Source organism: Scardinius erythrophthalmus, assembly GCF_964197995.2.
Source record: "Scardinius erythrophthalmus genome assembly, chromosome: 20".
NCBI classification, from domain to species: domain Eukaryota; kingdom Metazoa; phylum Chordata; class Actinopteri; order Cypriniformes; family Leuciscidae; genus Scardinius; species Scardinius erythrophthalmus.
The window spans coordinates 4,724,482-4,747,776 of NC_138240.1; the positions used below are offsets into that span (position 1 = coordinate 4,724,482).

At 37.2% G+C, this 23,295-nt stretch overlaps 1 protein-coding gene across 2 annotated transcripts; it reads left to right on the plus strand.

Annotated features, from left to right (window-relative positions):
- The first annotated feature begins 3,887 nt into the window (after positions 1 to 3,887).
- Positions 3,888 to 20,437, plus strand: LOC308680439 (uncharacterized protein). Of its 2 annotated transcripts, XM_081348567.1 has the most exons (14): positions 3,897 to 3,981; positions 4,076 to 4,117; positions 4,211 to 4,252; positions 5,977 to 6,018; positions 6,110 to 6,151; positions 9,296 to 9,691; positions 9,927 to 10,100; positions 10,257 to 10,298; positions 12,643 to 13,041; positions 13,264 to 13,437; positions 16,436 to 16,708; positions 17,077 to 17,118; positions 19,714 to 19,833; positions 19,923 to 20,437. In XM_081348567.1, exons 1-14 carry the CDS (start codon positions 3,936 to 3,938, stop codon positions 19,937 to 19,939), a joined length of 1,851 nt encoding a protein of 616 aa, XP_081204693.1. In that variant the 5' UTR covers positions 3,897 to 3,935; the 3' UTR covers positions 19,940 to 20,437. The 2 variants fall into 2 exon arrangements, with proteins under 2 accessions (XP_081204694.1, XP_081204693.1); XM_081348568.1 differs by lacking the exon at positions 6,110 to 6,151 and having other exon boundaries at positions 3,888 to 3,981.
- The last annotated feature ends 2,858 nt before the right edge of the window (positions 20,438 to 23,295 follow it).

Below are 23,295 nucleotides of genomic sequence, written 5' to 3' on the forward strand. Positions count from 1 at the left end.
GCTGCAGCAAGTGCATTTTAAATTAAAGAAAAATTAAAGGATAATTTTTGGCTTCAATCTTCTCAGGCAAAGGGGTTTTCTAAGCTAAGGCTTACGCAACACTCGTTCCCTCATCTCAGGGAACCAAGGTTACGTTAGTAACCGAGGCGTTTTCTACCATCTTGCTGAAAACGTTTCTTTAGTTATTCGGCAGATCTGCAGCCTGAACCACTGTACCCTTACACAGTTCAGACTAACTGTTAACACACACAAAATACTGATGTGATGAGAAAATCTAATCATACATGTATATCTATGTTCTTTCATGACAGTTAATTTCCAACAATGACTTGGATATTATTTAGACTGTATAAATAACATGGCAATTTCTGAAGAGGTGGAAAAATGATCAAATGACAATTGATTTGTAATTCAAGAAAATCTTTATGTTTCTTTTTGAATGATGTTCATTAATATGGTTATTATAATAAATAATCAGGTAACACTTTACAATAAGGTTTCATTAGTTAACATTAGATAACTAGTTTAGTTAATATTAACTAACAATGAACAATACTAATACATTATTAAAATCAAAAGTTGTATTTGTTACCATGTTAATATGCACTGTGAACTAACATGAACAAACAATGAATGACTGTATTTCTATTAACTAATATTAACAAAGTTGAACTAATACTGTAATAAATTAATTGCTTATAGTTCGTGGTAGTTAATACATTAACTAATGTTAGCAAATGTGACCTTATTGTAAAGTGTTACCAATAATTGTATTAATATCCTTGCCACCGCGTTTTGAGTAATTATGATCTCAGGGGACAGTGTTTAGCATTGATCTATAATAGCGAGTTTTTAAATATTTATATAGATCAGGGGTGTTTAGTTCATTTGAATTAACTGTGTGGTGAATTGTAAAATTATTTAATTATTATTTTTTATTTTACAATGATGTTATCATATATACATAATTATTAACATTCAATCTTCTTCATCTTCAAAGTTTCTCCATCTCGGGAAAGCCCAACTAATGTTTATTCTGGTCTTATTCCTCTTTTTGTTGAAAGCCTTTTCTGCAGAAGAGCATTTTTTTTCTATGGAAGTTCGCCTTTTAGGGGAAAGCTCTGTAATGCGTTTTTATGCAGTGTAAGCCAAAACTAGCAGTCTCCTTATAAAGGCCAACAGTTTCAAAGGGGCAGGGTTTATGCAGTCTGGAAAAGTATGGAATTTGATTTGAGTAATTTCCAGGTCTGTATAAGTACGGAACCATTTTTGTTTCCAGACTATGCAGAGCCGGATTATCCATAAGGGCACTTGGGCCAGTGCCCAGGGGCATCAACCATTCACAACCATTAGGGGGGCACCACATGACACAAGCTTTAAAAATATTTTTCATAAATTGTTATATTATTAACTTGAAATTCTTGAAAGACCATACATAACTTGTTTATGGACACTAATTTAATAATAATAATAAATTATAAATAAAGATTACATGACCACTATCACTCCCCCCCTCCCTCAATCTGAGTTAAGTTGGTCCACAACAAGTACGCGCAAATGTGTCTTTTTTTAACGGCTCAGAAAATGAATCTCATTTCAAAATGGACAGATGTCAATTGAGTGGTTTTGTAGTTGTTATATATGTGTTAAAGATTTTATTTTGGATGTGTTCATTGTGATTATATTGGCTGGGTTTATGAAAGTTTATCAAATTGAAAGGATTTTTGCTTGGTGCATTTGGAAACAAATCTTGTCTATTTCTAAATGTAATCGCGTGCATCGCTGATGATTATACTGTCCGTGTGTTAAAAAAAAACTTTGTTTAAACACACTCGCAACCAAAGCGGAGACGTTACAGCGTCACCAGTGGCCACAGTATGGAATTTTTCTCCACTAGGGGTCGCTAACCTCTTTACAATAACAAAGGCGTAGTTTGATGACGCATTAATGAAGTTTTTTTGGGCAAACGTGAATTGACGCTGTCAATGAATTGATGTACATTTTGAATTGAGACATTTGAATATAGTGCTCACTGCTCATATACCTACATTTTGTTTGATGGGGCGGGGGGGCTTTTAGGTATAGAGAGCCTAAGTCCCTCCCCTTCCGGTCGACCACCATGGGACCTTATTTCGGAAAAATATTGTATGGTAGTCAATGGCGAGAGACAACAAATATTTTGATCTCGTTTGAATTGTGCCCTGATTTACACATATGATGTTTGTCAATTTAAAAGATACATTTTAAAGTCAAGAAAGTCGCAGCTTGATGTAAAACTGCTGAGGTATAAGACTGTGAAAATACGTAATTACAAAGACTACAAACCCAGAAGGCGCACATGCGACGTCATACCTTTTCTCTCAATGAATGAAGCTAACTTTACTGAAGCTAACGTCTGTCATTTTATTCTATAGTCTTACATTATAATCGTAACGTTACGCCGTCATGCCTGAGTGTTTTGAGCCAGAATACACACATACGAGCAACGGATCTTGTGACGTACATAGTGCGAGACGAGAGATGTAGTTCATTGAGCGATTTTCACATAAAACTAAACGTTACTCTTCTGTTTTATGACAAACTGCGACTTTCTTGACTTTCATAATTACCTTTTAAATTGACAAACATCATATGTGTAGTTCAGGGCACAGTTCAGACGGAATAAAAAGATAAGTTATCTCTCGCCATTGACTTCCATACATATTTTTTCCGAAGTAAGGTCCCATGAGCCGGAAGCGGAGGGGCGGGACTTAGGCTCTCTATAGTGCGCAGGGGCCCACTGTCTTAATATGGCCCTGAGACTATGGAACTATTTCCCCTATTCAGTTATATATACGTATATGCAGGTTTCTTCTCATCATGTAAGCGCATGTTAACACTTTAAAAAAGAGAAAAAAATATATATATATTTAGAGATGACTGTATAATTTACAAAATATAATGTCGAAAATAATGTTGTATGAACCGCAAAATATGGTCTGAAAAATCTAGAGAGGTTTGAAAATTTGAGTCTGAAAAGGTATGAAATGGAAAATGTATAGGAACCCTGAAGAGAATGTACAGAGCAAATAGTTGTTTGCTGATTCTATAAAGTACATTTACAGTCATATGAAAAAGAAAGGACACCCTTAAAGGACCAGACCATCAAATGGGACTAAATTAGAAGTACCGGTTTTAAGTTAAATTTTGCTGCAAAGCCTGCCTTAAACTTCAAACTTCAGCCATGAGAGAGACTCTGTATTCCTCCGCCAACACACTAGAACATGACTGGCGAATCAACGAACCTGGGAAACCCCCTTTCCAGCCAAAAACACCAACGAAGAACTGGTGCTTTGATATACAATTTAATGACCCTGCCTAAGAAACAATAGAAAGGTAAATTAATGATTGATGGTTTGTTCAGGTCAGGTCCTATAAAGTGCTAGAAACTTGGGATTTCTTCATTTCACTCTTAAAACTCCCCTGCTTCGCAGCGTATGCTAAAGCCTGCGCGCACGTAGACGTGATTGGTTACAATATTTGTGACATAGAGAACAGGGACGTTTTCAAACCGCATTTTTGAGACTGTCTCTGATTCACTGCAGTTTTAAGGAGAAAATACTCAGCAATGGTGTTGATTTATGAATTTACACATGGTCTGTCTTAAAGCATATTGAAAACACCACATAGACATATAAACAACATTAAAACCTTGATTTTCACCGCAGGAGGTCTTTAACACACTGCTGGTGATTCCCATATAAACACAGAGTTGTGTAAATTTAACAACGAAGATTTTGCTGTGTATAAAGTTAATGTTTGTCATAATAGCCACTTCTGCTTTTCACTCCTACTCTATTTTTCTTGGTAACACTTAATAGACTTCCTCTGTATTAAAACCCAGTCTCTGCCCCGCATGTGTCTCAGAAAGCTGTAGCTCTCTAATCTATGACAGCATGAACCTGCTTTATATCCTTTTATTGGTCCTTTGGTCAGCGTTCAGTAAGTGGATCACATTTCTCTGCCTCAGATTTTGTGTATATCAACTATGTGTAAGGATAGGAGTCAATATAATGTTTGCTGTGTTTTTGTACAGATGCATCTGATGCATGGGACCCAGATTCCCATACAACAACAGGTGCATTAACTTTAATCTATACACTTTTCAGTTATTTTTTTTTTTTATTCTACATGGATAGCATCAATATAATTTTGCTGTATGTTTGTACAGCTTCTCCTGATGCATGGCATACTACTACTACTTCAGTGACAGGTGCGTCATCGGATCTAATCACTTTAATCTGGCAGTCTTCATTTTCAAAATACTTTAAAGGATATGAGTCAATATAATTTATGTTTTTGTACCCATTCACCGGTCAATGGTACAACAGTTTACCCCTTCAATGGCATCGTCTACTGACTTTAATCCGTACAATTGACTGTTAGTGTTCTTTTTTAAGAAAAATATTTTAAAGTGCAATTTAAAACTTGAGAGGAACCATGACTGAAATATTTGCCTGCACTCTTAAAAAAAGGTACCAAAGCTGTTACTGGGGTGGTATCTTTTAGGAACTAATACACACCCTTTAGGTACAAATGTATACTTTTTGAAAAAGGACTGCCCCAGTGACAGCTTTTGTACCTTTTTTCTGGGTGGTAATGACATACACTAAGCTGAGCTCATAATGTTCATGAAGCACCTTTTTTTAATCATAAAATTATCTGAGCTGTAAAAATTTTGGAGGGAAAATATGGAGAGCATTAAAAATAATAAAATCTAAACATAAGATTAATCATTTATTACTTATTTTTCAAAAACGTTTTTTTTTTTAGTTTTTTTACGAGTATACAAAGTTTATGATAGTTAAAAATGTTTCATTGTTACTTATTGAATACTGTTTCCAGTTCCAAGTCTCTAGTCGATTTAATCTCAACAGCCGTTTATGAGCACTATTCATGTTTAGCACACCTTTAAAGGGGTCATGTACTGAATTTTTTTTTATACATTATTTTAACAAATTACATTAGACTAAAATCTGAACAGTGCCCGAGCGTGTTTGACCCCAGAAGTCTGATTCGTTTGACTAGTGTGATCGCTCAACACATTCGCCGTACCCGGGCGTGGTTAGAAGGTGGAAGCTTGGAAAAGGTGGGCCAGAGCACGGTTCAGTTGGGTTCGGGCGTGGTACGCATCTAGTGTTTTAGTGCAAGGAAATTACATGTTGGTATATACTGTAAAGGCATTGCTGGGTATGCTTCCAAATTACATTTCGGGATTTTATGCTTACGTTGGAAGAACTATAGCACCAGACCATCAAATGGGACTAAATTAGAAGTACCTGTTTTAAAATTTTGCCGCAAAGCCTGCCTCAAACTTCAGCCATGAGAGAGACTCCGTATTCCTCCGCCAACACACTAGAACATGACTGGCGAATCAACGAACCTGGGAAACCCCCTTTCCAGCCAAAAACACCAACGAAGAACTGGTGCTTTGATATACAATTTAATAACCCTGCCTAAGAAACAATAGAAAGGTAAATTAATGATTGATGTTTTGTTCAGGTCAGGTCCTATAAAATCACCGCGTTTTTGAGACTGTCTCTGATTCACTGCAGTTTTAAGGAGAAAATACTCAGCAATGGTGTTGATTTATGAATTTACACATGGTCTGTCTTAAAGCATATTGAAAACACCACATAGACATATAAACAACATTAAAACCTTAATTTTCACTGCAGGAGGTCTTTAACACTGCTGGTGATTCCCGTATAAACACAGAGTGGTGTTAATTTAACAACGAAGATTTTGCTGTGTATAAAGTTAATGTTTGTCGTAATAGCCACTTCTGCTTTTCACTCCTACTCTATTTTTCTTGGTAACATTGGTCCTTTGGTCAGCGTTCAGTAAGTGGATCACATTTCTCTGCCTCAGATTTTGTGTCTATCAACTATGTGTAAGGATAGGAGTCAATATAATTTTTGCTGTGTTTTTGTACAGATGCGCCTGATGCATGGGACCCAGATAACCATACAACACCAGGTGCATTAACTTTAATCTATACATTTTTCAGTTATTTTTTTTTTATTCTACATGGATAGCATCAATATAATTTTGCTGTATGTTTGTACAGTTTCTCCTGATGCATGGCATACTACTACTACTTCAGTGACAGGTGCGTCATCGGATCTAATCACTTTAATCTGGCAGTCTTCATTTTCAAAATACTTTAAAGGAGTCAATATAATTTATGTTTTTGTACCCATTCACCGGTCAATGGTACAACAGTTTACCCCTTCAATGGCATCGTCTACTGACTTTAATCCAATTGACTGTCAGTGTTCTTTTGTAGGAAAATATTTAAAAGTGCAATTTAAAACTTGAGACGAACCATGACTGAAATATTTGCCTGCACTCAAAAGGTACCAAAGCTGTCATTAAGGCGGTATCTTTTAGGAACTAATACACACCCTTTAGGTACAAATGTATACTTTTTGAAAAAGGACTGCCCCAGTGACAGCTTTTGTACCTTTTTTCTGGGTGGCAATGACATACACTAAGCTGAGCTCATAATGTTCATGAAGCACCTTTTTTTTTTAATCATAAAATTATCTGAGCTGTAAAAAAAAAAAATTATTCAGGGCAGCTCTAATACCTATATGCAATTTTGGAGGGAAAATGAGGAGAGCATTAAAAATAATAAAATATAAATATAAATATAAGATTAATCATTTATTAATTCTTTATCAAAAACTTTTTTTTTTGTTTTTTTGTTTTTGTGCAAAAACGTTTGCTTTTTTTTTTCATTGTGACTTATTGAATACTGTTTCCAGTTCCAAGTCTCTAGTCGATTTAATCTCAACCGTTTATGAGCACTATTCATGTTTAGCACACCTTTAAAGGAGTCATGTACTGAATTTCTTTTTTTTATAAATTATTTAATTTATATTTATATTTTATTATTTATAACTGTGCCCGAGTGCGTTTGACCCTCAAAGTCTGATTCGTTTGACTAGTGTGATCGCTCCGTACCGTACCCGGGCACGGTTAGAAGGTGGAAGCTTGGAAGAGAATGGGCCAGAGAACGGTTCAGTTGGGTTCGGGCGCGGTACGCATGTAGTGTGATCGCTAACCGTGCCGGAGCACGGAACACCAACTACTTTTGTGTGCAGCAGCTGTGTGCTCCTGTCATCATTACAACAGCAACATCTTCTATTACTATTTGGAAAGTACACTTTTCAATTGATTTAAGTATATTTAGGTTTTGAACGGGTCTGGTTCTCACTTTCTTGATGAACAGGAATTGTAGTTTGTAAGTAAAGCTGCATATTCCTCCATCAAAGTCAGCTGCCTCTGTAATAATCTTCTGATATGTGCAGCACAATCAAGTGAAAATCGCTGCGTGGCATAAATAATAAATCTATTAGGCAGTCTATTAGCAAAAGCACAACAGAGTGCTGGAGCCTAGAGACCAAATCACATTATAGGTTTTGTACCTATAGCCAGCATAACCTGAGAACCACCCTGGAACTACCCTTAGGGAGGCATGTGTGGTTTCCTCTCGATTTAGAGAGTCATCATGCAGAGACCTTCGCTCCCCAGAGTTCCGCATTAGATACCTGGTCCAAACTGTGTGGTTCTCTCTGAGCCTCCTTGGTGAGGTGGTCATTTAGTCTTTTTAGCGTAGAGTGTAGCTATCCTTCCTCTGGCTATAGAGGGTCGTTATGCTGAAGCCTCTGCTCTGAGAACTCTGTGGAGACAGTGGACTGAGTTGTATGCTCTTATCTGGGCCTCCCTGATTAACTGTCTTCAAGGTGGCATTGCTAGGTCTCCTCTCGCTTTAGAGAGTCATCCTGCTGAGGCCTCCCCCCCAGAGGTCCGCCTGGATAGCAGTATCGAGTTGTCAGGCTCCTGAGCCTCTTTGGTAAGCAGTCCTTAGTGTAGAATGCGATTACCCCTTCTTGCTGAGGTCTCTGCTCTTTGAGCTCCCCTGAGTGTTACTAGGTTTCCCCTCGTGAGACCTCCACTCGTCAGAGGTGTGTATTTAAATCCTTGGCAATATTCCCTTTCAGATATTCTTTGAATACCAGGCCCTGAGATAAGCTATATGTAGCCAGGGTTTCTGGCCTTAGGCAATGGAGTCACGACGACCGCTGATGAGTACTGCTAGGACGGGGAATTGTGACTCCGGATCGGTCCCGTTGAAGCCACTGACTTATGTCAGCCCGTATTCCTTCAGAATGGTGGAATGGGCATTTGTTTGTTCCCATTCGAAAGGGAACGTCTTGGGTTACGAATGTAACCATGGTTCCCGGAGAAGGTGAACGAGACACTGCGTCCCGTTGCCATGCTTCAGGCATGCCTGCCCACGTCTCCTTCAGACAAGAAATGGATAACGTGTACTACAGGTGCCCTATTTATACTCTACTCACACCAGTAGTGACATCATAGGCTGTTGCTGGCCAATGTAATTGTAGTGTTTTTTTCACATGCTTTAGACACTGGACATGACAGAAGCATTCCCCATTAGCGTCCTAGACGCAGTGTCTCATTCCCCTTCTCAGGGAACCATAGTTACATTCATAACCTGTTTTTATAGCACATTGACCTCTTTATATGTCAAAAGATCAAGGAAAATTCATCAAGGAAAGTTTTCATGACACTTAAGCTAAACTTCTAAAAAGTATATATTGTTTTTATTTTTGCATCTTTATATCTATATATTATTTTTGCACTTTAAAGTATACTACTATGTTCCTATGTAGGCTATTCATTTTTGTACTTGAAATATACCTTAGTAGATTTGAAGTAAATTCCTATGCATACTACCAGTGGACTACACAAAAATTCACATACCTGTGACTACATAACATATCTGTTTTCTTTATAAATAAATATTTTCATTTTTCAAACAATGTAAGTTTATAAGACAGTATATAAAACTATGTGAAAAATGTATTTAATAGGCTACTCAATCAAAAGAGAAAACACAACTACAAGCCAAGTTTACTTAGAAAACTTAATTATACTTTGAAAACAGTTTGTAGCCCTGCAAGGAACGAAAACAAAACTGAGAAAGGAATGAAATTTTAACAGGAACATAAACAAAAATAAAATCAAGTTTAATTGTTCTGAACAGAAACAACTTTTTTGACCGGGCAATAATGTTAATTTATCGTTCTATTTAATATTTTAATTTAATATAAATTAAATTAAATTATATATATAAAAGAGTCTAGTTTTTTTTAGTTTATGAAGTTTACAAAATATGTGATGTGTTGCCTTTTACATTGTCTGATATCATTTTCCATACATTCAGAAACCAGCTCCTTCCTTATCTACAACAAGGACCACAACAAATGTGTGACAGTCGTGAGTGCTAATGTAGAGGCTGCACCATGTGATGCATCATCTAAGGCACAGCATTTCCGATGGATTTCCTCTTCACGAATCATCAGCCTCTCTTATAGTCTCTGCTTGGGGGCCGAGAAGATCGAAAACTGGGCCAAAATTATCCTTCTGCCCTGCAAAGAATCTAACCCCAGACAAACCTGGGAATGTAAAGATGAGAACTTGTTTGGATTGAAGGGACATCCACTGCACTTGAACTATGGAAATAATAAGAAAAATGTGATGCTGTTTAATGGAACAGGTGTTTGGAGTCGCTGGCTGATTTATGGGACCGAAGAAAATTTGTGTTCTCATGGATATCAAGGTACGACCAAAAGTCCACCTAACAGATATTTGGACAACCATTAAGCCCTTTATAATGATAAAATGTAACATTCATATTTAATGTCTATTGTGAATTTCCCTGTGTGATGTTAGCATTTGTTAAACTAGGTGACAGACTACAGTGTCCTTATTGTCATTTTAGTTGTTTAGATCAAATTCTTAAACCATTCTCAATTAAAATTAAACCCTTAATTTCATTTATTTATGTTCCGCAGAGATATCTAGTGTAGGTGGTAATTCATTTGGGAAACCATGCCATTTCCCTTTTAAGTTTGGTAACAAGTGGTACGCTGATTGCACTGTGGATGGCAGGGAAGATGGTCTGCTGTGGTGTTCCACAGAAAAAAATTTCAACATCGCTGGAAAGTGGGGCTTCTGCCCCACAAAAAGTAAGACAACACTGCTATGTTCACTAAAGAAACTTTGCCATTTTAATGACTACACTGTGAAAAATGTTATGTGCTATTTACTTAAAAATATAATGTGTAAATTTTTTTTATTCTACATGGATAGCATCAATATAATTTTGCTGTATGTTTGTACAGCTTCTCCTGATGCATGGCATACTACTACTACTTCAGTGACAGGTGCGTCATCTGATCTAATCACTTTAATCTGGCAGTCTTCATTTTCAAAATACTTTAAAGGAGTCAATATAATTTATGTTTTTGTACCCATTCACCGGTCAATGGTACAACAGTTTACCCTTCAATGGCATCGTCTACTGACTTTAATCTATACAATTTACGGTCAGTGTTCTTTTTTAAGAAAACTATTTTAAAGTGCAATTTAAAACTTGAGACAAACCATGACTGAAATATTTGCCTGCATTCTCAAAAAAAGGTAATAAAGCTGACACTGGGGCGGTATCTTTTAGGATCTAATATGTACGGAGCCCCTAAAGGGACGTGGTGGTGGTGGAAAAAATTTAGGATGGGATAATTAATTTTTTTCAACTCTTTTGAGTTCCCCCGAGAAACTTTGCTTTCCCACGCAAAGATATTTGCATTCCCACGCAAAATTTCTGTGTTCCCTCACAAAGTTATTTGCGCTCCCACGCAAAACCTGTTGTGACCTCGGACAGACACTTCCTGTTTAATGTCCCGCTGGCAGTGTTTCAGAGCTCCGCAAGTTAATGGAGTGTTTCATAGTGTTTGAACTTGGACTCAAATATAAAGAAATGCGGTCAGTGCTTAACTCAAGGAGTTCAGTGAAGTTGGCAATATTCACATAGGCTATTCGAACTTCCCGGATCAATATTCTTGAGCTAAACGTTGTTGAAACACAAACGACACCTTTACAATCACAGTAACCTAGACAACGAGCTACAACCCAATTCTCCTCAAAACGAGCTTTTATAATAGGATCTAAGGAGCTAAATGGATCTCTATGAGAAGGCAGCTGAGAGACAATTTCGAAGGGACCGTCTGCAAAGTGCAATATAACCCAAAAAACGACTACAGCATCAACTCATAGTCAAAAATACAAAAATAGTCATTAATTTCAATGCTACAAACTGTAGTGCCACCCAATTCAGTTTACACGTCAATGGTGACCCATTGGTCATACTACACTGCTTTTGCACATTTTATATTATGAAAAATATTCAATAACTTCACTGTAACACACCAAATTTCGTTCACACATCACTGCTCTAATCTTGGTTATACAACACTTAGTTTGGGAAGTAATTGCACATAAAAAAATAAGTAGGCCTATATTCTTTACACAAATTATATTGGTACCGTACGCAGCTAACATAATAGTTACAACCATAGGTTTTGCATTATATTTGCTTACTGAATTTGATGGCATTGATGGTGAATTATTGAATATTTTTTCTAAAAAGGGTGAAGTTATTGATTTTATTTCATAATAAATAATCATAAGAATTATGATTTTTTTATAAAACTAAGTATTGTAGTATAACCAGCAGGAGAGCAGTGATGTGTGAACTGAATTTGGTGACAGTGCGTCACATTGAAGCTATTGACTGTTTAATAATATAAAATGTGCAGAAGGGTTTTGGGATTTGCACTTTGCAGATGACTCCTTATTTGGACTTGTCTCTCATTCGGCTGGTTAGAGACAAATTTATATTCTAAAGCTCGTTTTGAGGAGAATTGGGTTGTAGCTCGTTGTCTAGGTTACTGTGATTGTAAAGGTGTCGTTTGTGTTTTAACAACGTTTAGCTCAAGAATATTGATCCGGAAAGTTCGAATAGCCTATGTGAATATTGCCAACTTCACTGAACTCCTTGAGTTAAGCACTGACCGCATTTCTTTATATTTGAGTCCAAGTTCAAACACTATGAAACGCTCCATTAACGTACGGAGCTCTGAAACACTGCCAGCGGGACATTAATGTGGAAATTCACAGAATTTTCAAATTGTTGATGAATAAAACTTTGAGATATCAATCTGCATATGCAAGGGGCATAGGTTATGCTCATCTTTGGTAGCTCATTTGAAGGTATCTTGAGTAAAACGGCTCTATATTTAATGAAGCACATACAAAAGACCTGAACTGGAAGCAATGCAATCTGTTTTGCAGAATTTTAAGATGTGAAAGTTAAGATGTGCTTAAGCCCTATTCATTGGCTGATGGTGCAAAAGCCAAGTTCATAAAAGGCTGCATCGCACCACCCTTATAGGCACTTGGGGCTATACATTTTTAATTTAAACTACTTTTTGGCATGATTGTGTTTATACTATACACTAAACAATTAATGACAAGAAAATGAAATATAAAATATAACAACACATAATAAAAAAAATCTCACCAGAATTTCTTACTTCAGTGCACGATCAGACTCGGCATGTTGTTCCCATTGTGTTGTGACGCAGCATCTAATTTTTTTAGCTTATTAAGTTTACACAGTTTGTAATGTGTTGCCTTTACAGTGTCTGATATCATTTTCCATACATTCAGAAACCAGCTCCTTCCTTATCTACAACGAGGACCACAACAAATGTGTGACAGTCGTGAGTGCTAATGTAGAGGCAGCACCATGTGATGCATCATCTAAGGCACAGCATTTCCGATGGCTTTCCTCTTCACGAATCATCAGCCTCTCTTATAGTCTCTGCTTGGGGGCCGAGAAGATCGAAAACTGGGCCAAAATTATCCTTCTGCCCTGCAATGAATCTAACCCCAGACAAACCTGGGAATGTAAAGATGAGAACTTGTTTGGATTGAAGGGACATCCACTGCACTTGAACTATGGAAATAATGATGAGAAAAATGTGATGCTGTTTAATGGAACAGGTGTTTGGAGTCGCTGGCTGATTTATGGGACCGAAGAAAATTTGTGTTCTCATGGATATCAAGGTACGACCAAAAGTCCACCTAACAGATATTTGGACAACCATTAAGCCCTTTATAATGATAAAATGTAACATTCATATTTAATGTCTATTGTGAATTTGATGCTAGCATTTGTTAAACTAGGTGACAGACTTCAGTGTCCTTATTGTCATTTTAGTTGTTTAGATCAAATTATTTAACCATTCTAAATTAAACCTTTCATTTAATTTTATTTATGTTCCACAGAGATGTCTAGTGTAGGTGGTAATTCATGTGGGAAACCATGCCATTTCCCTTTTAAGTTTGGTGATAAGTGGTACGCTGATTGCACTGTGGATGGCAGGGAAGATGGTCGGCTGTGGTGTTCCACAGAAAAAGATTTCAACATCGCTGGAAAGTGGGGCTTCTGCCCCCCAAAAAGTAAGACAACACAGCTATATTCACTAAAGAAACATTTCTGACTAGACTGTGAAAAATGTTATGTGCTATTTACTTAAAAATATCATGTGTAATATTGTTTCTATAATTTTTTGTAGGAGTTTTTAGAAACAAACTTGTTACTGCACTGGCATTAGCAAAGCTTACTTGACTACACTTAGCAAAAACATAGAATATGCTTTAATAGTTAGGCCTATATAATAAAAGGGCAGACTCTCCTACATTACTACCACATTCTAAATGAAACAAGCGATAAAAAAAAAAAAACACAAAAAAAACCTTCAAAGCACTGAGAAAACATTTTGTTCTGGTGGCTGGCAGGAAGTCTGGCCCAGTGCAACCAGCCCAGGGTAGCAACAGCTCACTTCTAATGAGCAGAAGAGGCGTTTAAAAAAGCTGCCAGGCAGCAGCACACTTGACAAATCAGCGGTGATCTGAAGCTTAAAAAAGAAAAACACCGAAAAAGTATACACAAATATAATAAAACGCACAATGAAAAAGAAAGATAATAACGCACCTAGGCTATTTATATTTTTTTCACGATACTGGATCTAATACAATACCTCAATACCTTAAAAAATATAAAAATTCACAACCATTTTCAATACCACAGGGAAAACTGTCAGGGTTCTGTCACGTCTGTCTAGTTCATGTCTTGGTTTTGTGACAGAGCTCTGACACCCCTGTTTTGTCTTGTCTTTGTCTGAGCACGCGGTTTTGAGCGTGCTCGAGGGTGAGATCTCTTGTCTGTGCCTTGTTTCATGTGCGGGGTGTGGTGTTTGGATCCCAGCACTTCGGTCTAATTTGGCTTCGCTTCTGTGTCGGGATTCGGACACTCATGCTCTGCTTGTTTGTATTCTGTTGTGTGCGCACAGGATGAATTTACGCTCGTTCTCATTCGCTCTGTCTTGTGTGAGCGTGCGGTTTCGAATTCGCTCAGGCCTTACGCTCTTCTGTCCACGTGTGTTGTTTTGTGTAGCACGCAGTTCGTGTTTACATCAGCCACGTGCTTTCATGTCATGTATTGTCTTGTACTGTGTAGCACGCAGCTTGTGTTTTACACTAGCTGTGTGCTTTCATGTTGTCATGTTTTGTGTGAACGTGGCTTATGATTGTTCTCATTAACTGTGTGTGTTCTTGTCTCGTTTTGTGTGAGCACATGGCTTGTGATTTGTTTTACTGGCCATGTGCTTGTAAACAAATGTAAAATTATCCAAAAAAACTGAAGTCTTCATTGTAAAAATCAGATACAGATTAATGTGAGTGTGAGTGATTTTCTCTGTCTTTTGTTCTTTGATTAAAGGTAGGGTAGGCAATTTCAGAGAGGCTAGCAACAGCAAGCTGGTTTTGAAAGCATGAGTCTGCAAAGCATCACGAGATGGTGTTAAATTACCTCATGTCTCAAAGCACATAACATTATAATAATAATGAACGTAAACAACTTACAGAGCTCTTACTTGTACCACCTGACTGCTGCAGATTCATTTCAGCGTTGATAGTGTTGCCATAGAAATGCATAAATCTGAATCGGAGGACGTGAACAGCTCTGGGTAGAACGTCACGGGTTGCCATCTTGTAATTACGGTTATGACATGGCGTGAACGCAGCATAAGCTGTTTTGATTCAGGATGTACTGTAAAAGACAGCTGTTATTTGTTTTTGGCGCTCAGTAACTGTCTGTCTACAACTCTGCATAGCCTTATGTAGGCTAACGCACTGATGACGTGTGATTTCTTTGTCCTGCACTCATAGGATTCTGTCCTGCTCCTGCAAAAATATGTTACCTTCTCCCGCCCGCTACATGCAAGTTTTGTCCCACCCCCGACTGCAAAAGCAAGCATAAAAGTATAAATAGATTTTTTTCTGTACCTCCATGAAAGAGTTAAAGGGATAGTTCACTTTGAAATTAAATTTTGGTATGTTTTAGCTTACCTGAAGGGCATCCAAGATGTAGGTGTCTTTTTTTCCGCAGTAGTTTCAATTTTGATATTTTTAGGTCAAACCGTTCTTGTCTGTTAGTCATATAATGCAGGTATATGGATACTGACTCAAAGAGCTTGCACAAAGTCCAAAATAAAACAGTTCCCCATCGTCCAAATTAAACAATTCCCCATCATAAGTACACATTGATGGCCTAAGACACGAAACGAGCGGTTTGTGTGAGAAAACGAACAGTATTTATATAGTTTTTAGCTCTTATAACACAGCCGCGTCCAAATGATCTGAGGGCTCGGCGGGTATAGATATATACACTAGATGTCGCCTTGGTTACTGCAGTTCATTGGAACGAAACCGTAGCCAAGCGACATCTAGTGTATGTATCTATACCCGCCGGAAACGCAGCCCTGTTTGAATGCATTGTCGGCAGTGTGTGAATGCTCTCTGTGATTGATTGGTTCTGACTTGCAGCTTTTGCATGTGTTCAGATGAGCAGGAAAATAGTTCTACTACACAATTATTTACTAACATCGGTTATTCATTCAATTCAATGCAAATTGTACGCATTAAATTTCTTGTCAAATAAACAAAATCACTGGTAAAAAAAACACACTGTAATATTGCTATTTTTATTTGAGTATCGATACATTTGATACTCGATTTGAGTATCGGTATATCAATGGGCTACTTCATATCGATATGCCCATCCCTCCTCGGCCATCAAATCTAGTCCCATGCCGCACTCTGTTGCGTTGGGTCTCACGGTATTCCTGCGGGAGTGCAGGTCTCTAGTTTGAGAGGTGGCTTTATGCGTGCGCCATTTTATAGAATGATGGGTGAGCGCGAAACCTGTGGGAATGAGTAAAATTATGCCCAATACTCGCAACCCAGTGCCGAAATTTAGAACCTAACACCAACACTATTCAACTGGAGTGAATGAGACGAGTGAATGAGAATATATTATATATATATAATATTTTTAGTTTCATCTCTCAGTTTGATGAACAAAAAATTAATAAGCATGATGTGTGTTTTATTTCAGATGCCCCAGTGCCCAGCATCGCAGTGTATGGGCAGATGCAGGACAGAGAGCACGTGATAGTGATGTGTTCATTTGGCTGGAGGTTCACTAAGAGCTCTTTCCAGCTGTCAGTGGCGGGTGAACACAACTACACACTTAAGTACCCACTGTGTTATTCAGATGAAAAGTGTGTGTTTCATGTAAAAATGAGCCCACCTGTTTCCTTCACCTGTGTGCATGAGATTAACTCTGCGGTGAACCATCAGAGTGAGACTTACACCTACAGCCCATCTGGTAAAACATACTACATTAATGTATTCTAATTCTAATGCTCTGTTTTGCTGACATGTTGAATTGATCTCAATGTAATCGAAACACTTTAAAATATATATTTTTTGTCCTGTCGAGTATAATGTGGTTTCATTTTCATTATGAAATTTCATTATTTTCATTTCATTTCATTTCATTTCATTTCATTTCATTATTCATTTAAGTACAATGTGTTAATCATTTAATGGCAGTAATACAGTGGAGTACAAGCTCATTATTTCATGTTCTGTAATTTATTAATATTATGAAATAATTTATTAATTAATTTAATGTTCATGTTTCGTTAATTGTAAAAAGTAAATTAAAATTGCTGTTTCTCTGTTTTACTGAAGCTCAAGCCACCAACATGGACACAACATATAACCAGACACAGAGTAAGTCAGCAGATTTGTTGTTTGATGCTTCTTGATTTTGATTACTGATTTATAACGGTTTAGTGGTTATGAATACAGCTTTTCAAAATTGTAAAAAGTAAAAAATACAACTTTGTATGTGTAGCCTATCTTATAAATCTTATAGAAACTCAAACCCCCAACATGACATGAGCGTTTGAGCTTCTATTGGATATATGAAAATATTACAAGACACAGAGAGTAATAAAGGCTCGTTCACACCAAGGACGATAACTATAAAGATAACGATAAAGATATAGTTCTAAAAATCGTGTGTGTGTGTGTGTATTTATTTATAGGGGATAGTGCTAAGAAGTGCAGGGTTTCCCGCAGCACTTTGGAACTAAGGCAGCCGCCTAAGCAACACACGCCTGTCGCCTTAACTACGTCGTCAAAAAAAATGTTTTTACATCGCTTTTAAAAAGCTGGTGCTTAAATTAGCTTAAATTCATCCTTCGCAGGGAGTTTGATTGACATGCGATCTGAGTCTGACCAATCAAAATCCACCATTTTGTCCGACAAAGCAGTCAAGAGAGTTAGATTAACGTCGGTGGATTTGACCTTGGCTTTAACTGAGGCAATCTGTCAGGACACATTAAAGAGCCACAAAACATTAGGCCTATTTATTGTTTAATTTTCTTTGACTGACCAAATTTGAAAGTTGTGACTTTGTTTCATATTAAATATTAGCCTACCTGCTCGGTCCTGTCTGTCAGCGCGCTGTCAGTGTCCTCTATTTTTCACTGCTTGAGAACATGGGTTGAATCAGAAAGTTTAAAAATAAAACTAATTCAAAATCAAAATATGACTAAAACTAAATAAAAAATTTAAATAACACTCCAGGTCTCCGCACAATTGTGAGGAAAACTATGAAAGCCGTGTGACCGGCCAACCGGTAACTGTACGTTCACACCGCCGCCGACTTGAGCTTCCAAAGTTACCGGAAGTCATTCATTTTCAATGGAAGCTGGCTTCTCTCAGCTGCAAGGAGCGTCAAACCATCGGTATCGCGTTTTGGGCGTTTTGAGCGTCAATCAGAAAGTTGAAAGTAGCTTTAGAAAAAAAAGTTAATTTAAGACTTTATTTAAATCATTTAAGACTGCTCTTATGAGGACACTCGACAAAACGGACATTTTGGCATCATTTGTGTGTGTTATGGTTTGTTCAAGCCCGAAAGAGAATACTGACGCGCGTCTTTTCTGTGAGTCGTGTGTATGTGTGTAATAGGCAGGACTTACAGCGCGGTCTCTTTAGTCTTGTCGCGCTTTAATGGTTTTAAAGCATTCACATTAATAAGAGCGTGATCATACAACAGGTGACAGAAAAAAAAATGGATACTGCGTAATTGCGTTAAATATCTTTAATGCTTTCAACTTTTTTTTTTTTTTTTTTTTTTTTGCGGTGCCGCAGTGGGCAAGTGATGAAACCGGTGTTGCGACTGAACACCGTGTAACACCGACTATCGTAGCAAGCCCAGATCTTACTCATGCTTTTCACTTTTCATATAATCAACATGGATGAAATAAAAAATAAATATATTTTATTTAAACATAAATATGAAAATAAATCGTTTTCTTTAATGACTGGGCTACAACATGTAGGCCTATAGCCTACAGTACAGAGATTAATGTTGTCTTACCGGTGAACATGTTGGGTACGTGTTGGTGTGGACGCTAATATAGTTATTACAGCTATCGTTCTTGGCGTGAACGGGCCTTAAGTCAGTGGATTTACAGTGTTTTATTAATGTATTATTTTGGTTATTAAAGTAACAGCTTATTTATTAATTTATTTCAATTTAAAATGAACATTACCAGCACCATATGTTTCAAAGACATGCCTCACTTATTGTTTATTAGCATTCCTAAATTACAGTGAGACCTACAGTTGTAATCTTAATTATTCAACCCCCACTGCAAATCAGGTTTATAGGCAAACTTTACAGACTTTCAGCCGTTTGCAATGATCAAAAACAATTGAAATAGCCTAGCTTAACACAACAAATGTTTCAAGTTGTTTCCCCAAATTCAACTGAAAATGCAACTTTTAATGACTTTTTAATGAGAGCCATTGGGGCAGATTTCAGACTGCCCCGCTTATTTATTTATTTACCTCATGTAAACCTTCCTCCAGACCAAGATGATATTAATCCACTTCAGCTGTGTGTATTTTAGTCTGCATTCAGGTTAGTAACTAGTTGGCATGTCTGCTGTAGCACATCAAATTAATGAACATATAAATCCTTTAGTTTAAACATGCTGTAAATAGCCTTTATATACTGTAGTACTGTTTTTTTTATGTTATGTCTGAGAATAAACATGACTTTATAACGCAAGGACGTTAGACCTCTGCCAAAAGTGCTTTTTGTTCAGCGATCAGAATATAAAACTTCCAAAATGATTATCATAAACTAGCACTAAGACCCAGAATCTGCCCTACCTAAATTAACAGTCAGGAGCTGCTACTGATTTATAGTCAATCTGGTAAAACATCTCATGTGCCCTGTATGTCTGAAAAACCTGTGAGTGTAACTGTATTTTTTTTCTGTACATACATGTTGCTTGTGTTTGCTTTCAGACATTGCTGAAGCTCAGCATGAGAAAGGAGTATCTTTATTCTACATGGGCTTTTTCTCCTGCATTGCTGTTGGTCTCGTCATCATGACTTTGGCAATGATCATCAGGAGCAAAGCTAAAAGTAAGTGTGTTCCATCCAATTCACTCATCTACATGTCTAATATTCATAGCTTTGTGTTTTGCCACATTGTTTTGCATTTGTTTCAACAGGTTCAGTGATTGAATGATAATACTATCTAGATGTACAAGAAGACGTCAGAGTTTCAGAAGAGGAAAGAAGAGGCAACCAATCAATTAATCGATTCAGATTAATCAAATCATTTTCTGCATGCTGAACTGTAATACTCTTTCAAAATAAAAAGTAAAATACCTATCATATTAATTTTATCTACATCTTATTTTAAACACAATTTTTAAAATTGAACGTTTCTTTTACTGAATTAATAACCATGAATTAAATCTCTATTCTCTACTGTTCTGCAATTACACTTTATCTCTGGCTTTTTATTTTTTTTATTTTTAAGTGCTGCACTTTTGAAGTTCTGTATTGAAAATATTTGTGGCTTTGGCATTTTACTTTTTTCTTATTTGTAAGTAATTTAGAAATGTGTGCAAAACTACTACTACTACTACTACTACTACTACTACTTTCTGAAAAAAAAAACTTGCATTTTTGATTATACTGCACAATAAAAAAAAAGGTACTGCCAAATACCGAAATTGTGAATTGTTATTATTTTGTACAGCCAGACATTATTTACCCATTGATCTGATTTTTCAGATTGCAGTAGAAAATTTTCACCATCTTTACCATGCAAAATCAGAAGCAAACTCTCTCTCTCGCTCCCTCTCCAGAGTAACAGTGAAGTTCCTCCTCCCACCCACGTACCCCCTGCGATAATTAATGCGATATGGCTCAGCTTGTCAGTTAACTAGGGCTCTTTGTAGCAAATACCGCTCCATCTGAAAGCAGGTGATGGCGATTTACTACTAATCAAGGAACCGGCTTTACTGACGAGATGCGCCTATCAATGTCATGCGATATATCGCCCAGCCCTAGTGTAGGCTACAAAGAGAATCGCAATGCTGAAAAAACTCTTTTTTTTTTTAATAAAAGTTGCTGATAACTTCTGGATTTGAAATGAAAATAGTGAGATCAGTTACGCACTGCAAACGCAGCATATGTGAAAGCACTATAGCGCGTTCTGTTCCTGCACCGCATACGCTTTCATATATGCTGCGTTTGCAGTGCATAACTGATCCGCAGCTGTACCACAAACACATACTTGCTATTTTTATTTCAAATCCAGAAGTTATGCAGCAACTTTTATTAAAAAAAAAGTTTTGTCAGCATTGCGATTCTCTTTGTACACATATACACTTTAATGGACGTATTCATGTTTAAACACAATTTAAACAACGTATAGGCCTATTATTCCATGCATTACTTCTACTTCTATTAAGTTGCTCAAGCAAGTGGTCAAATATTTAACCATGTACTTATATTAAAATCACAAACATTTTAAATTAAAACAAAAACAGCCGACTCCCATGCCTTTCTTTTGCATTTAAATTTTAATACAAATAAATCTTGCATGTCACAAATAACTTGTTTTTCCACCTCCACGAATGAGACAACTGTTGTTCATTATGTCGCCTTGTTGAGGTAAATTGTAGTTTTCCTTGCTTCACCCCATCTTAAAGTAAAAAGATGACTGTGAAAAAAGTAGTATTTAATTAAATACATTTATGGTGAGATTACTACATTTTATTTAATTAAACGCATTTATGGTGAAATTACTACATTTTCAGGTCAATCTGTGTTCATTTTCACTTTAATTCAGCATTTGCAGCACAGCAAAAATAGACTTGGTGCGGAAACGATCGCTGCACTGCTGTATACCAGAGAATGTCTAATAGGAAGAGAATTGGCACTCTCTGCTTACTTCCGGTTTCTGGACTGGCTGCAGTAACACGTCTCTGTCCATGCGGGGGCGCTCGCAGGCGAGTGCAGATTGAATGGAGTTCTATGGCGAAATACCCCTCAAAATCCACTTTTCTCAGGATATAATTTTTTGTCTAGTAATTTGAATGTTGTATTCGAAAGGAGATGCAAATAAATTACACATTGCTGGGTGTTAGATTTTTTTAGAGTCACTTATTTGGTGTTCTTGGGGTTGTACTCATCTTTCTTCTTCCTCCAAAGACGGCGAGTGGAGTTTAGACCAAAAAGCTCTATTTTTGTCTCATCAGACCACATGACCTTCTCCATTCCTCCTCTGGATCATGACGGCGAGTGGAGTTTAGACCAAAAAGCTCTATTTTTGTCTCATCAGACCACATGACCTTCTCCATTCCTCCTCTGGATCATTTAGATGGTCATTGGCAAACTTCAGACGGGCCTGGACATGCGCTGGCTTGAGCAGGGGGACCTTGCGTGCGCTGCAGGATTTTAATCCATGACGGCGTAGTGTGTTACTAATGGTTTTCTTTGAGACTGTGGTCCCAGCTCTCTTCAGGTCACTGACCAGGTCCTGCCGTGTAGTTCTGGGCTGATCCCTCACCTTCCTCATGATCATTGATGCCCCATGAGGTGAGATCTTGCATGGTGTCCCAGACCGAGGGAGATTGACCGTCATCTTGAACCTCTTCCATTTTATAATAATTGCGCCAACAGTTGTTACCTTCTCATCAAGCTGCTTGCCTATTGTCCTGTAGCCCATCCCAGCCTTGTGCAGGTCTACAATTTTATCCCTGATGTCCTTACACAGCTCTCTGGTCTTGGCCATTGTGGAGAGGTTGGAGTCTGTTTGATTGAGTGTGTGGACAGGTGTCTTTTATACAGGTAACGAGTTCAAACAGGTGCAGTTAATACAGGTAATGAGTGGAGAACAGGAGGGCTTCTTAAAAAAAAACTAACAGGTCTATGAGAGCCGGAATTCTTACTGGTTGGTAGGTGATCAAATACTTATGTCATGCAATAAAATGCAAATTTGATCAAAATGAGAGAAATATATGAAATATTACTCTCATTGGGGTGAAATCATTTTATTTATTTATTTTTTGTCAGTTTTGTTTCCTGACTCATGTGGAATTAATTATTTAACCCCCTGAGGTCGACAATCACGCCGGCGTGATCTGCTCGTTTTTTTTTTTATATCAGTGTAAAATACTCTGTTGATTTTGATTTTACATACTTGTATTGTACAACATTCAAAACTGTTAAATGTCTTCTTTTATTTGTGTACACTCATAATAAAAATAAAATGTTGTGTTTTTTGCAAAACAAAGAAAATAAATATGGTGCGCGTTCTGCCGTCTCTCTCAATGTGAAACTCATTCTGAAACGCGACAGAAAATGACCTGTAACTCAGCGAATGTTTGTCACACAGACTTGAAACGCATGTCTATACAACGCTTGGAATCTCTATTTTTAAAGTATGTAAATAATATAAAAAACAAATATTCTATTTTTAAGTAATCCATACGAAAGCAGCGGCATGTACAGTTTCTCAAACGCGTCCTCATTAAATTGAATTTGAACACGCCTACGAGCGCACGAGCGATTGACATGCAAATGATC